This window comes from Halichoerus grypus, chromosome 5 (genome assembly GCF_964656455.1).
Source record: "Halichoerus grypus chromosome 5, mHalGry1.hap1.1, whole genome shotgun sequence".
Taxonomy (NCBI): domain Eukaryota; kingdom Metazoa; phylum Chordata; class Mammalia; order Carnivora; family Phocidae; genus Halichoerus; species Halichoerus grypus.
In genome coordinates this window covers 120891070-120907045 of record NC_135716.1, presented here as the reverse complement: position 1 = coordinate 120907045, position 15976 = coordinate 120891070, and the positions used below count along the sequence as shown (strand labels likewise).

Sequence of the window (15976 nt, the reverse complement as noted above, 5' to 3'; positions counted from 1 at the left end):
CAGTTTTATCCTGAAACTCTAGGCTTGATAAAACAAACTGCTTATTACGGAAATATCTTGCTAGTTTCATCTGTGATTTTGTGGATCTTTATATTTAAACACTAGATAATAGCTTCAGATTAATTTTTTACATTCTTTTTGGTGTGGTTGTCAGTGAAACAAGACAGTGACTTTGTAGGGTGATAAGTGTTCCAAACTATTTAGAATCTGACTGCTTTTCCACTGAAGTTAAAGCATCGTGAACTGATAATAGAATATAGTGAACTGAGAATATAGTAAACTGCTAATAGAATCATATATGATACATGAAGCATGCAGCAAATGCAGAGTAGCTTAGATAATGTGAAAGAGAGAACTTCTGAGTTATCTAGGAAAAGTTTTCTAAATTTTCTTTATGCTTTCATGACAGCATCTAAATTATATAAGAGTTCCTTTTTTATAGATACAACTTCAGAATGAGGGATATTCCCCCCCCCACACCCCCACTTTAAGAACTCTTTACCTGCAGCAGTTTAAAGGTAGATTGAGAGAACTTGGTAAGAGTATTATTTAGAAGAAAATTACAGGAAGTTAATATGAAGAAACTGTTAAGATATCCCTTTAGGGGCACCTGGGTGGCTCAGTCGGTTAAGCGACTGCCTTCGGCTCAGGTCATGATCCTGGAGTCCCGGGATCGAGTCCCGCATCGGGCTCCCGGCTCAGCGGGGAGTCTGCTTCTCCCTCTGACCCTCCCCCCTCTCATACTCTATCTCATTCTCTCTCTCAAATAAATAAATACAATCTTTAAAGAAAAAAAAAAGATATCCCTTTAAAGGAAAATTTTGTAGTTTTTCTACCCTCAAGGCTAGGCCAGGAGGCTGGATGTATTTGAGAACTGTCTGTATTTTATGTGTATTGTAAGGCTAGTATTTACTCTGATTCCTCATGTTAACCTAGGAAGTGAAACACTTCAGTAGAACCTAGCAAATAACCTGGTCTTATGTCCTAGGAACTGAGAAATTCTGATTAAGTCATGCTCCTGAAGTTTTTGTATCCTCTCCAGTTGAAGAACCGGATTCTTAAGGGCTAGTCAGAATTAAAGTTGGTTCCAGGTTTTATATTCTTTACCCATCTCCCAGTTTTTAGAAAAATATTGTTACAACCTTGGAGATACAGTCATCATGGTCTTGGGGTTTTTATTTGGGTCTAGTGGATGGACCAACCTGCTCAAGAATATAGGTTTAATCTTACTAAGTTATACTTTGCTGTGAAAAAAAAAAACCCAATATATGAAAATCTAAAACTTTAAAATGAAATAGTTAAGAGACCCTTTATTAAACTGCTCCCTCTATGAATAACTATAGCAACTTGATATGTAGTGTTTAGGAATGTGGTGTTTTTGGAATGCCATTATTATATAAATGTACATTATTATATTAAAGTAAACCCATGTGTTAAAAATTGTACATCCTTGTATAGAAAAATAAACTGCTTAATTATATCTCTAATCTGTCTTGCAAGATAACAGGATAAAATAGTAGATAATATTGCTTTTACCATCACTAGAAACAAACAAAAAAAGTATATGTATTTATAAAATTTTTTAGAGGCAATATATACTAAAGCTAGTAATTTGATAAAAAGACTGATATGTGGCATAGAGAGACAGATGTATTGTTCTAGAATGACTTCCTAAGCTTTTCAAAGAAAAAAATCATTAGGGATTTATATAGCTGTTCTACAAATTCATATGTATGGTTATCTATAAATGTTTTTTGAGCTTTGATCGTTTTCTTTATATTCTTTTAAGGCTCAGATATCCAGTATGTAGGAGCAGCTCCCATATTGGATATAGAATCAAAATATATACCATTTATTTTTTTTTATATTTAGGAGATAGAGGGAGGCAGGGAGGGAGAGAGACACTTGTTATTATTTTTGCATTTTTTTGTGACATAACAGAACCATAAGAGTAAATGATGGATTTGTTTGTTTTTCAGATATGAGGATCAATGATGCAGACTGCTGGGTTCGATGAAGCTGGGCATTTATAACTAGATTCATTAAGGAATACAAAGAAAATATTTAAAGGAATCAATAATGGTGTCTTCTGGTTGCAGAATGCGAAGTCTGTGGTTTGTCATTATAATCAGCTTCTTACCGAATACAGAAGGTAAGATGCAATTTAAATTTTATTTTTCAAATCTGGGTGAACTTAGTTTAAACTATGCAATCTTCTCTATGTAGAAGTGGCTAGAATGAGTTTTATTTTAAAAAGTAGCTCTTAAAAAGATTTCCCGAATGTCAAATTCTTTTTTTGGTGGCTGAATTTATTTTCATTACAACACAGCTATAGTATGGAAGAAAGTGCTAGAAGTCTGAATTTATGTTTCACATAAATTTGTAAAATATTATTGTTAATAATCCTGAGAGAAGTAAATGAAATCTTTGCTTTGGTATATATTTTACACTTATCGACTAAATTTATTCCAGTAAAATTGAAAGTATTTCGTGTCAATTTTTTTACTTCATCTTTAGTTTGTTTGCTTACGTGGAGTCATAGTTTGGTTCTAAAACTCCTAAATAAAGTTTTTTCATATCTTCTGGAAATGTTGGGGTGGTTTTTTTTTTTTTTTTGTAGTGCTTCCTTTTGAATGTTATTTATCTCTTTTGGAAGATGGACCTGACTTTTAAAGAAGTAAATACACTTTTGAGGCTTAATGAAATAATTGGAACCATCATTTACTAATTATTGTATGGATTTCTTGGTATCTGTTATTTCTTTAATCTTACGTATTATTTCCATGTGAAAATAACACCCTTTCAAGTGCTTTTTATAGAGCAGGTCAGAAGTTAATATGGAGCTAAGATATGTTAATTTTATAGCTACTTGATAATGGTAGTTATGTATTCAGCGTGAAACTATATTAATCTTGTAAAATCTGTGAAGAATACAAAAATCTCTGAGAAATGCATGGATTTTATTTGTCCCAATTAAATATTCTTGAAGAAAATATTTTAGAATTTTTAAATTGGTTTTATATGTATTTTTAAGTGATCCCATTTAAACCTATTAATAAAATGATAGGTGGAGGGGAAAGGCAGCTGTCAACTAATAGAAGTTTATTATTCCAGCATCTTTGTAATAAGCTTCAGTGTTAACATTTTAATTTTACTGAATTTTATTTGAATTGCTATTCCAAAATAATATTTCATCATTTTCTTCTTGCCTCCCCAGCCCCCTACTTTCAATATATTGACATAACGTGATAATATAATTCAAACAAATGACAAATTTAGAAATATTTTAAAATAAGAAATTCTGTATTCGGAAAGTAAATAATGTTCACTTGGATTTAAGTCAAGCTTGAAATTACAAATGGGTTAATATTCTATTTTTAGAAGATACTGCTCTTCGCATCAGAATTGAGAGATACATCAAATCTAACAGTAAAATGTAATATGTCTGAATGAATAGTACCATAATGATAAACAACAAGCAGAAACTGAGTTTAAGAATATGAATCTCTGGCTTGGATTGTTATGAAAATCTTGTGTATAGTCTATAATTTTGCATCTGTTTTTTTTAGGGGGGGAACTAACTGAATTCCTGCTGTTAATGTTTGAATGTTTTTATACATTTAAAAAAGATTCCAGGTGTGGACCAATGGCTCATTAGTCCACATAATGAAAAAATTTCCAATCAAGATAGAGACTACTTTGCTGGCACAGTAACTTAAGTCAGCGGGGGGGGGCTAGCAAACAGAGACTTTTTCATGAGATACTGCAGTTTTATTTCTAGTGTCACCTATCAGGTCAGGATTCATATCTGCCGTTAAGAGAAATTTCATTTTTGGCGCATCAGGCCAGGGGGTGTTGCTTTTGAAGCAGTTCCCTCCTACGGGTAAAAAGAACCTAGGAGGAATCACATTGCTCTCTGTGAGAGTAGTCACAGTTCATGCAAACTGTTAGAATACTGATCCAGCTCACATGGTTTTGTCTTAGAAAAGTTTTACAAGACATGATAGTCCTTTATTGCCAGAAAGCAGATAATGTTCTGTGAACACCTGTAGAGAAAACCAATCAAAGTTAGGTATGAGAACACAGGAAAGGAGTTATAAATTCAACCATTCAGCCGTTAAGTTTCTTCAGAGCCCCTACATGGTGATTACCTTTTCAAATCTTACAGAGATGAGCACTTTTTGTATTAGTGTCTGGATTCTTATAGGTATAATTTAGATAAAGTTTCCTAGGTAGGTTCTTCCTTTCTCATTTATTGAGTGATGAAATTGAGCCAGGTGCTTAGGATTCTGAAATGCATAAGGCACAGTTCCTGCTCTTGAGGAGCTCGTGGTCTTGTGCAGGGTCAGAAACCGCAGGTACCTACTGGGGCCAAGCAGGCCAAGTAACTTCAGTGCAGCAGGCCAGTGAAGGTCTGCAGTAGGCAGGGAAAGGCTTGCCAGAGGACCCATGATTGCCACGCCAGCATTTAGCCTCGTTTTGCCAGCCTTCTGACTTTTCAGTAGAAATCAAATGTGGATTTTAAGTAATAGTAGCTAATTAAGATCAAAACAAAACGGAACAAGCCTGCGTATTATATTCAGTGATTGACTTGCCTTTTTCAGAGCTTTTATTTTTCCTCCTCTTTACATTAGTGTTTCACTTTAGTATATTATTATAAAGGCCAAACATAATTTTGGATTTATTTTATATCTATACACATGAGAGGTAAATTTCCACATTTGCAAGGACTTACTTGTTTTATGCTCAGAGGAACGTTATAAATATGTCATGTTTTGTGTACACAGTAAAGAGCAAACTACTAAACATTTTTTTAAGTTTTTACCACAGTAAAATCTAATTATATAAAGGTTTAATTGTTAGAATTAGCTTCTTTCCCTTTATCTCTAACTCCGTCAACTCGTATTGAACAATCAAATCTCACCCCTTAAATTTACTTGTTTTTGCAAAATAAGAACAATGTTTTATTTATTCTTAGAGTCTCTTTTCCCCTGTGTATTTTTGAAAATTGCTTTTGGAATTTCCAAATAAAAAATGATTATGAAAGATCAGACTTTCAAAATATTTTGTAAGTTTTTCTTAGAATTGATTTTACTCCTACAGAACTAATCTCAAACCCTTCCAAAATCAGTTTTGTTGAGAAACTGGTGTGCTTTGATTCTTTTGGCCAGTTTTTATAAGCAGAGTAACCACTGTGGAATCATGTATCAGTAAGTAGGAAAGTAAATTGAGTTTTTGTGTCCTAGAGAATTAAATTATGCTATATAATGGAGCCCTGGCAAGCATAAGTCAGACATGTGAAGGCTTGCTCAAGTGACAAGTTACAAATAATAGCAGTTCTTCAACAAAGTCGGTTTTAAAATGGGTTTCAGGTTGAATTCTTTATGCAGTGAGTATTTAATTAGATTTCAATAGTCAAAATTTTAGTTAATTAGTTCAAATTATGTTGTTGTTTATCCTTATTTTTAAAAAAATGTTATACCCGTATAAATGCCAGCTATGCAAGATACAACTTTACCTATCAATTTTACATACATCAAGAAATTTTAAGAATACCGCTGTAGAAATAGGGTCTTGCCAGTTTTAAATGTACTTTTAAATTCTCTAAGCATATTTTACAATGACTTTTGTATTAATGATATCTTACTAAAAAGTGATGTTTGGCTATAGGGTCTTTTTGCTAATAAGTGGCAGAAAAAAGATCTAGGGGTTAAATATGAATTAAAAAAAAACTGTTTTAGGCATATAAATATTTCCTTCAGACTGGTCCATAATTTGGAAGGAGTAGTAGCTTTTCATCCAAGGTTAAACTTAAGAAGGATTAAAGTAATTCAGACCTGTATTCATTCTTTCTTTTATTTACATACACATATAAGAAAATGTATAAAATTTATATTCATAAACACACTATGTCAGCATCACAAGGGCAACAATTGTTTTTGTTTCTTCAGTTCATCAGTGTGTCTAAGTGCCTAGAACAATGCCTGGCTTATAATAAGTACTTATTTTATATCCATCACATAAGTAACCAAAATCTTTGAGAGGATAATGAACAGTTGTAATAACAGGGTGGTAAGTGCCATGATGATGATATTCAGAGAAGCATTGGGATGAAGGGTAGGGTGTGGGTGGATGTATGTCAGGAAAGGCTTCCAGCTGAAATGATCATGATGCTTGAGCTGACTCAGTATGAGTTGAATAAACTATGAAAGGCAGTGGTGAGCATGGTGGTGGAGATAAAAAAATCAATGGAGAACAGCATGGTGTGAAATAAAGTACTGTAGTGGTTCTTAAGAGCACCAGAATCACCTAGAAGTCTGGGATGGGCATTGCATTTCTGACAGATTTGGGGGATGATGTGGATGTCCCTCAGCATCACACTTAACCATTGTAGTATTGTATATGTGGGGGTGGTTGAGGTGAGGTGTAGAGATGAGTGGATATGGATATAAAGTAACTTTTTTGAAAGTGTTCTTGAAAAGAAATTATGATTTAATTCACTGTGATCCAGGAATAGTAACCAGTTGATTACTAGGAGTTACTATCTATATCTTTTCATATGGCTTTTTATTCCTCTGATCAGGCTTCTTGGTCATAATTTCAGGCTCTAAAAAGGGATTTTTTCCCCCTTTCTCGACAGTGTATTGAGAAGAAAAAAAAATGGAAAACTTGGCTCCAGATTGTAAAAAACAGGACATATTTTCTGTAAAGAGTAAATGTTACATTTTCAGAGCTCCTAAACCCTTGCTTCAATTTGTCTCTTCATTGTGATAACCTTGTTCCTTTTCTTGTTGGGAATAACTACATGGCCGTTGCTATGAAAATGCTGATTTGACTTACTGTAGGGACTTGAGATTTCCCAGTCTAGCAAAATTGACTACTTTTGTTCATTTCAGTATATTTTTGATTAGTTGAAAGCTAGGAAGTAAATTTTTAGCAAGGTTTGTGGAGATTTGGCCATATGACTCCTATTAAACTTAATGGGAGTCACAACTCCCATTAAATTAATAGGAATCGTACAGCATATCTGTGTTGGCTTCATAGCAAATGTAACCTTATTTTTTAAATTCACAAATTATGTAAATTAACATTGGTTTAAAACAATGCATTTTTTTAAATAATGATTTTATTTATACATTTAGTGCAGATCAGTGTGATTTGACTCCTTGAGAAAGTACCCAACTATATATATTGCTCTTAGGACACTTTATTGTATTATATGAGTGTAATGTAATTTGATTGCAGTAGCTTTCCTCTGCATAGGTAGTGATGTAATTCAGTTTTAAAAATATAAATATTAATGCCATTTACAAATTATATAATGTTGCGTCTTGTAAAAACCAAATGTGTTACCGTATTACTATCAGGATTTAAGAATAAGGTTTATTTGTTCAGAATATGACTCAAAATTGAAAAAAATAAGACTAAACTTACTAGGAGACACTAGCATCTTTTAAAAAGTCAGTTTATTATTATTTTTTTGAAGATTTTATTTATTTATTTGACAGAGAGACAGCGAGAGAGGGAACACAAGCAGGGGGAGTGGGAGAGGGAGAAACAGGCTTCCCGCGGAGCAGGGAGCCCGATGCGGGGCTCGATCCCAGGACCCTGGGATCATGACCTGAGCCGAAGGCATACACTTAACCACTGAGCCACCCAGGCGCCCCTAAAAAGTTAGTTTAGAATATACATTTGTCATCTCATGTACCAATATTCAGTGTCAAAATATGCCATATTTCATATATTGAAGATTAAATTCCAGTGCTTGATTTCCCACTTTCTTCCCACTTTTCTTCCCACTCTCTACCTTATTCCATGCTCTTTTGTTCTTTTCCAGTATTAGAAAAGGTTTGTTTATCCACAGTCTATGTTGATTCACAGGTAGGTCTGTTGCTAGTGGAAAAGTGTTATAAATCAGAGTGTCACACACAACAGCCACCCAGCGGACCTCAATAACATTGTACTGCTTGGCTGTTCAGTTTTTACAAGCCTCCGTTTTCTGACAAAAAAGACTGCGTCACATGCTAAATAAATAAATCTGTTGTTATGAAATAATACTTTGCTAAAAGTAAAGAGGTTATGAACTTGTCCATATAAGAGTAAATATTTGAAGTATTGATTTTACATCCATATTAGAAATTTATCACAGTTGTTATATTTTTTGAAAGAACAGTGTTATTAAAGGTAGCTTAATTAAAAGCATAGGAAGCATGTAAATCATCTTAATTTTGCCAAACAGTAATTGTGTTCATTACTCCTTACTGAGTAATTTCAGTTTTGATGAATCTTTTGCTTCATTTTTTGAATTAATACACCTTTTCACTTTTTTATATGTTATATACTTAGGTTGTGGTATTAGAGAATATGATAATACAAATGATTGAGCACTTCTGAGTATTAACGTAGAACTGATATGTCTCCAAGAACCGATTTATCTGCCACATTACTAAGGGAGTGTTTTCCTGAAACGTATGCTTGGTACCCTATGGTACTCTTTATTTTATTTTCACCTCCTGCATGACAGAGAATGACATATGACAGCCGTGTGGTCTACATGTATTAGACATCAATGTGGATTAGTGAATATCTCATGACATCTTTCAACCCTATTCTTGAACTCCTTTTGTCAACTTGACAGAAGTGATTCCAGGAGAATACCTAGTGCCGGCCCTGGGATCTCTTGGCTAAAATGTAAGGCTGAGAAGGGAATTCCGTATCAGAGCTTCAGGAAGCACAAACAACATTTATAATCCTCCTTATCAGCATGGGACTCTACTGGGTTTGACTTTTATGTCTGCCATTATTCTTGCTTGGAGGGCTTTTTTTTTTTTTTTTCCTTAGAAGTACTTTTCCCCCCTTCTGATTTTGAATGTAGTACCTTCTCATGAGAAAAGATAAAAAATTAGGAAGTTGAAATAAGCATTTAAAACTGTTCATAATTGTAGGACCTTGATATAACCACAGCACATCTCTTTTTCTTTTCCCAACATACCTGATTTTTTTTTTAAAGATCTTATTTATTTATTTGAGGGAAAGCGCGTGAGAGAGAGAGAGAGAGAGAGAGAATGAGCTGGGGGAGGGTCAGAGGGAGAGGGAGAAGCAGGCTCCCGGTTGAGCAGGGAGTCCGATGTGGGGATTGATCCTAGAACCCTGGGATCATGATCTCAGCCCAAGGCAGATGGCTTAATCAATTGAGCCACCCAAGTGCCTTACTAACATGCTTGATATTATGGATAAAACAAAATTATGATGTGTGAAACAAAATTAGGTTCTTCATTTCCATATACTTTTATATTCTGATTTTTCATTTATACTATCATAACTTGTATTACCATGTCATTATATATTTAGATAATGGATTTTAACACCTGCATGGTAATTTATCATTTATATGTCAAAAATGATATAATCCCCTGTCTGTACTCTTTGGCCATTTGAACTTAATTTCTTTCAAATATAAGTAAAATAAATATCTATGTAAATCTTTTCCTTCATATTGGTTATTTCCTGAGACTGGAATTCTAAAATTCTGATCGCATGTGGACATCTTCCAAACTGGTTTTCTGAATGATAATACCACTGTTCATTTTGATTTCCAGTGTGTGGAAGTATCAATCTTACATACTTTATCAGCATTGATTTTAAATTTTTAGAAGAATTGACACTTTGATATGAGAAAAAGGGTATCTGTAAGTTAAATTTATAATTTGGGGCTAATTGTGAGGAAAAAATTAGTTTTCGTGGATTTATGTATTGGCTAGTTGTAATTTTGATGTGAATTTTTTTGTGCACTACCTTTGTCAACTTTTCTGTTTAGCTTTTCTTATTTTTAAGCTCTTTGCTAATACCGTTTTGTCATTTTTATTGTGAAAAACATAATGTGTTTGCCTTATAATTCATTTCATTCTGCTTAATTTTTTAATGAAAATTTCAAATAGGAGAAATTTATAAAATAACAATCACAGATTTAACAATTATCAACATTTTACTTCATTTGCTTTTATCTTTTTCTTCTTTTCTTACTTTTTGATATATTGCTATTTTCTTTTGTGAGATCTTCCATTATTTTTATCTTAAAAGTCCATATCTTGAGATTGGTTAAATATTTATTCACTTGCATTTCCCTGTAACTCTTAAATGTTTTTATTTAATTTTTTAATCCATTAGGAGTTAACTTTGTTATTAGGTAAGAGCTCTAAACTCTCAGTCAATTAATTTAAAATGAAGTGAACTAATATTAAATCTTTGGTGTGAATCAGATTTTAACTAACAAAAGTAGATAAAATTGGGACATTACCCATATAAAAAAAGGGTAATGGACAATAAGAAAAAGAAAGAAAAAGAACACAACTTTATCTATACAGATTGAATTATGGATGAAATGTAGCTGTTCTGATTCCAGTAATAGTGCTCTTCTCTGCTTAGATTTTTTTTTTTTTGGTGTCTAGTCTGTTTAATAAATTTTATTTTTAAGAGAGAATTTCTTGTGAGAGCGAGCGAGAAGAATGAGTACAAAGCATGACAAGAGTAATTAAAATACCTCATAGTAAAAATAGAGTTTGCATTTTAGGAATTCTGGAGTGTCAAGAAACACAAGAAATTTTCTGGGAAAAAAATAGAGGAATTCAGAGATAGCAGAGTTTTGTTTGGCATAGGGGTGTAATCTAAGAGATTAAGTAAAATTCTCATTCATTTTGTCGGTTATTTGTAGAATGCTTCTTACTACTGTTTTACTATTTCTTTGGGTGTGTGTATGTGTATGTGTGTGTGGTAATCATTAGTTCTTTCTCCCCTTCTTTATTTTTTCTTTGTGGTATTAGAATCTAAACCGTGTGGTAGACATAACAAATATTCCGGTTTTGATTAGAGGCAATATATTTATGAGTCATGGACTTCATAACTTAGTCAAACACAATAGAAAGTATGACTGGGGTTGTTGCTGGGGGGTAGTAGGGAGAGAGCTGTCTGGGATTTTAAGAGAACCACTTTTACATGGCAGAATGCTGTGGGGAGGTGGTGGTGGCAGGGGATTCAATAAGTAAAGTAAAGGAGACAGGTGGTATTTCAGTATACTCCATTGTTTAAGGAAAGTACTTTTTATAATTTTCTTTTTTAGTTGTTTTTAGTAGATAGGTTGGGTACCTGAATTTTTTTCCAGGCAGAAAAGAAATGGGATCCAGTTCAAGGACAGGAAGGCTTTTCATCTAGGAAAGGAGAATGTGTATTATGATCCAGGGAGAGGAAAAGTAGGGAAGAGATGTGTTCGGGAGAAGAAGAGATTTAAGGCAGACATGCTGGATGCTTTTAATCTTCTTGTTTATCTAGAACAATGCCCCTCAAAATTTAATGCGCACATAAATCACTTGGGGATCTTGTTAAAATGTAGATTCTGACTCAGTAATCCGGGATGGGCCTCGAGAGTCTGCATTTCTAATAAGCTCCCAGGTAATGCTGAGGTTGCTGGTCTGTGAGAAGACATCTGTATCCAGGAGTTTCGGTTATTAAAATGTTTGTCTAGAAAATCAGATTGTGCACGACAGTGATTTCTACCAGGGCAAATCAAGGTTTGTTTCTAACCTTAACAGCATAGGTGAAATACAGAAAAAATATCACTTTCAGTTTTGTAATTTCTTTTATTTAAAAAGGGACTAAACTATCTTGAAACGTTACTGAACATTTTTATATTTTGTTACACTTGTAATCCAATTTTATATGCTTTCTATTGACCTTTTATCTCATGATTTGTTTTAAAGATCCCTCAGTAACAATGCAGCCTGACCCTTTCTCCCTAATATTGCCTTCTAGTCCCCATTGATCTGTCCTACTTTCATTCTGTGCTATGTGGAAACATTATTTTTAATAGCATTTTACTACAAATGTGTTTATTACTTAAAGTAACATTATAAAATCATGTAATGCAGGCCATATATTTTCTTAACCTATTTGGAAAAAGTTTATATTTTACTAATTTTTCAAAGTCCATGAATTTAAAAAGAAACTAAGAATTGTTGCCATTTCCCCTTCAATATTAACACTCTGACACGTTAGCCCCGTAAGAGAGTAGAGGATAGACGTACTGGAATATAAACTGGTTATCAAAAACAACTTAAAGATATTTTATCTGCGTACGGTTAATTAATGATTTTTCTACTTTGCAGTATTACACATAATCAAAGATTTTATTCATTTTTAGTAGTGCACATAATCTCCTTCTACTTTTCCTGTCAGAGAGAAAGATACATTATTGATATGATTTACTTCAAAGTTATGATAATACAAATCACAAATTACATTTATTTCTTCATGAAGTTTATTAGCTTCTTCAGCTTTTTAAAGCCATCTGAAAAGTAACTAAATAGCAGATTTTAAAGAGAGAGAGTTTTACATAGTTATCTTAGGGGTCAGAATACTTTTGTTTTTATTTTTTGGTAGAACTGAAGAATTATAGACTTAATATCACAAATTGAGATTAGTAGTTATAGAAGTTTTCAATTAATAGATGAAGAAACTAAGAAAGGTTTGCAGAGCTCACCCCTCTGCCAAGCTCTACTTATTGCCAGTCCATTTTTCTTTCTGAGAACTTGATGCCTAGCCTCAGGTCACTGGTGTATTTTCCTACCTCATGAGGCTGTCAGATATACTGTATATTAGATATACAGATATACAGAATATTTAAGATATACTTTAAAATATATTGTGTAACATTGTTTAACTTAATGTCTGTGATTAAAAAAAAAATCCTGTATTTCAGTTTTTTTTAAACATTACCATTGCAGATTAAAAACAGTATTAGCTAATTCTGCAAGTTTCAAGTGATCTTGAGAAGTTTACAGCCACAGGCGTATATTTTTTTTAAAAAATCAGTTTCTCTTTGCAAGTACAAACTATTGCTAAGAATGATTTACTGCCACAACACTGAAAAACTGAAATATGAAACAGTAATTTTAACTTCTACTATATTTAGTTTATCAGTTCACACTGATTAGCAGTCACCAGTAAAATAGTTGAAGGCAAGCCTTTGGAGCCCCTCCTTCAAAAATGGGGTTTAGACATTATCTTTTTTCTTTTGTTTGCTTACAACAGGAAGTTCATTCAATCCTTTGCTTTGTTTTAGAGTTTAGGCAAATAGAGACTATCCTTGTTAGCTTTCAAAAGCTCTTACTTTTCCTGCATTAATGGCACTCAGGGTACATTCTGTGATCCCTCTTTATTTACTAGAAAGCTTGCCTTTGAGAGCTGTCACTCCATTCTTTCATCCATGTTGTTAATTGACTGATAGCGAAAATTGTGTGGAAAACCTTCAGTGACGAAGACTGGGTATAGGTGTTACTCCAATCTAAATAAAGGCTGGTGAATCTTTGCTTCTTGATCCCATTTCTGTTTGTACTAAAATACTAAATATAGACTAGAAGAACAAAGTACTTTTAAAAGCATTCAGAAATGTTAAGCAACAATAAAACTCCGTAACCATTTAAATGACAAGCAGCTGACTGTTTGAATTAACTTTGTGTTTGGCTTAATTTGGGGCCCTAATTATTCCTAACTTACGTGAGTAGATTTCAATTATAGTATCCTGCAGGGATTTGTAGCTAAGGCAACTAAAAGAATCATTTTACAATAAAGTACTTTTGTTCAACTGATTAGGCAAGTTAAAACGTAATGATGTAAAATTGAAACCCTTCTGACAGGGTCCAAACAAATGTTTCTAGTAATTTTGCTTAAAAAAAAAAAAAAAAAAAAGATTGAACTGAGTTTAATTTTAAATAATATTTTGGTCTTTTGGGAAAATTGACTTCATTGTGATACTGATAAATATATAAAAGTGCCTTAAGATCACGTGTTTTAGTAAAGTAGTAAAACATTAAAGATAAATTTGTCATAGTGGAAACCTTCGTAAGCAATGTCTGTTTGCTTTATAATTCTTGATACATGGTTTTTGACAGCTTCAAATGCATAGCTTTAGAAGAGAAATATAAATTAATAATTTGAATGACTAGCACTTCTGTGGTTTGGAATTCATTTCAATTGAACACAGATCAGAGACTCATTTATAAATATAAAATGCTATATACCCATAAACACAAGGACACACAATATGTTTGACACTGTGCTGCAGTCAGTAGACAACTTGATATTTAACACACCCTTCCTAAATACTCTTTCTCCACCCTACAAGATTCCACCAGAATTTTGAACAACGTTACCAAAGTAAACTTAACTTCATGGCTGTTTGTGGTGGATGCTACTTTGGTTCCTTACTAATCTGTGTGCTGGAGCAAAGTATAAAAGAAGCATTTGCAGGCATCAATAGATCATTCTGAGGCTTAACTGTAACATTTCAGTACAGTCTTATAGCTGTTTAATATTAGTCTAATACAGTGAACGTAGTTAAAAGCCAGCAGTTCTGTTCTCTTTCTTCTTAGCACCTTTGTGGTCCTCTTTGTCCTCTTCCTCTCTCCTGACCCTTTTTACCACTTTACCACTAAGTCTTTACATACTTATATATGCATTATTTCCTTTAATCATGTCAATTCTGTGAGCAGTTTTTCACTGAGTAAAACCAAATCTAAAAGGCATAGCATAAAATTCAAGGACCTGAACTTTGATTTCCAAGTGAGGTTTTCTTCCCATTGCTCCAGCCAAACTATGTTACTAAGTGTTCCTTAAAAACAATGCCAAGCTTAATCTTAGGAAACAAACAGGGTTGCTGGAGGGGAAAGGGGTGGGGCATGGGATAACTGGGTGATGGACATTGGGGAGGGTATGTGTTGTAATGAGCACTGGGTAAAATATAAGACTGATGAATCACAGACCTGTAACCCCTGAAACAAATAATACATTATATGTTAATTAGTTGAATTTAAATTAAAAAAAAGAAGGAAAAAAAATGCCAAGAAACCCAGCCTCCCACCTGTTTGGTTCCTATTTGTTCCTTAGGATACTTTTCAAAAACTAGTACCTTTAGGATGCTTTTTCTCATATAAACAGGAATCCTTTGAATTTACATAGCAGCAATCCAGTAGAGTCAGTCACTAGCCACAGAGGTTATGGAGCACTTCAACTATGGCTAATGTGATTGAACACGTACATTTTAATTTAATTGTATTTTATTTTATTTATTTTTTAAGATTTTATTTATTTATTTGAGAGAGAAAGAGAGGGAGCATGAGAGGGGGGAGGGTCAGAGAGAGAAGCAGACTCCCCGCTGAGCAGGGTCCCTGATGCGGGACTCGATCCTGGGACTCCGGGATCATGACCTGAGCCGAAGGCAGTCACTTAACCAACAGAGCCACCCAGGCTCCCAACATTTTAATTTTATATTAATTATTTTAAATTTAAGTAGCCACAAGTGGCTAGTAGCTACCGTAATGGACAGAACAGTTTGTAGGTACTTCAGTTTTCTTTGTTCACTTAAGGCTTTTTTTTTTGGTCACCTCTTCTACCTCTTTTATATGTTTTAGTGAATTCCTTGAGGTCAGGGAAGATGTTTTACTTATTTCTATATTTTTCAATGTGCTATGGTGCTTAGAAAAATATTTCAATTAGTTGAGAAATGCATTTAAGGTGTATTAGTACCAAAGCAGTGGTTTAAATATATACTTCATTCATAGTATAGCAGTTTCACTATCACCGAAAACAATGTGACGAGTTTGTGAATTTCAAAAGCAAATGTAGCTGTATGCATAGTATGTAGCTTGCTGAAATGGAGTCTTTGGGATTAACAGCTGAGTTTAAATATATTTTCAGACATAATGGTAGCAAACCCTAGTTGCTGACTGCAGTCTCAGTTCGTACATGATTTTGATAGTTCTTTAAATTATCTAGATGGTAATAACCTACATCTAAGTTAGCTAATGTTGATTTCTGTTCCCTGATAGAGCTTCTTTCTTGAAATCCAATGATGAACTCAGCTGATATTGCCATTTGCTTTCGATAGTTTGAGAAAATGCTTTGGAGGATAAGTAATTATGAAGGC

The 15976-nt window shown here is 33.5% G+C and overlaps 1 protein-coding gene across 23 annotated transcripts in view; it reads left to right on the top strand.

Moving 5' to 3' along the window:
* The window catches only part of ADGRL2 (adhesion G protein-coupled receptor L2), a 609197-nt gene that overhangs the window by 454795 nt on the left and 138426 nt on the right, over positions 1-15976 (top strand). For all 23 annotated transcript variants that reach the window (XM_078072845.1, XM_078072847.1, XM_036076672.2 and 20 more), the window contains one exon: positions 1980-2152. In XM_078072845.1, coding sequence (XP_077928971.1) covers positions 2080-2152 — 73 coding nt within the window. In that variant the 5' untranslated portion in view covers positions 1980-2079. The remainder of the gene's footprint in view (positions 1-1979; positions 2153-15976) is intronic.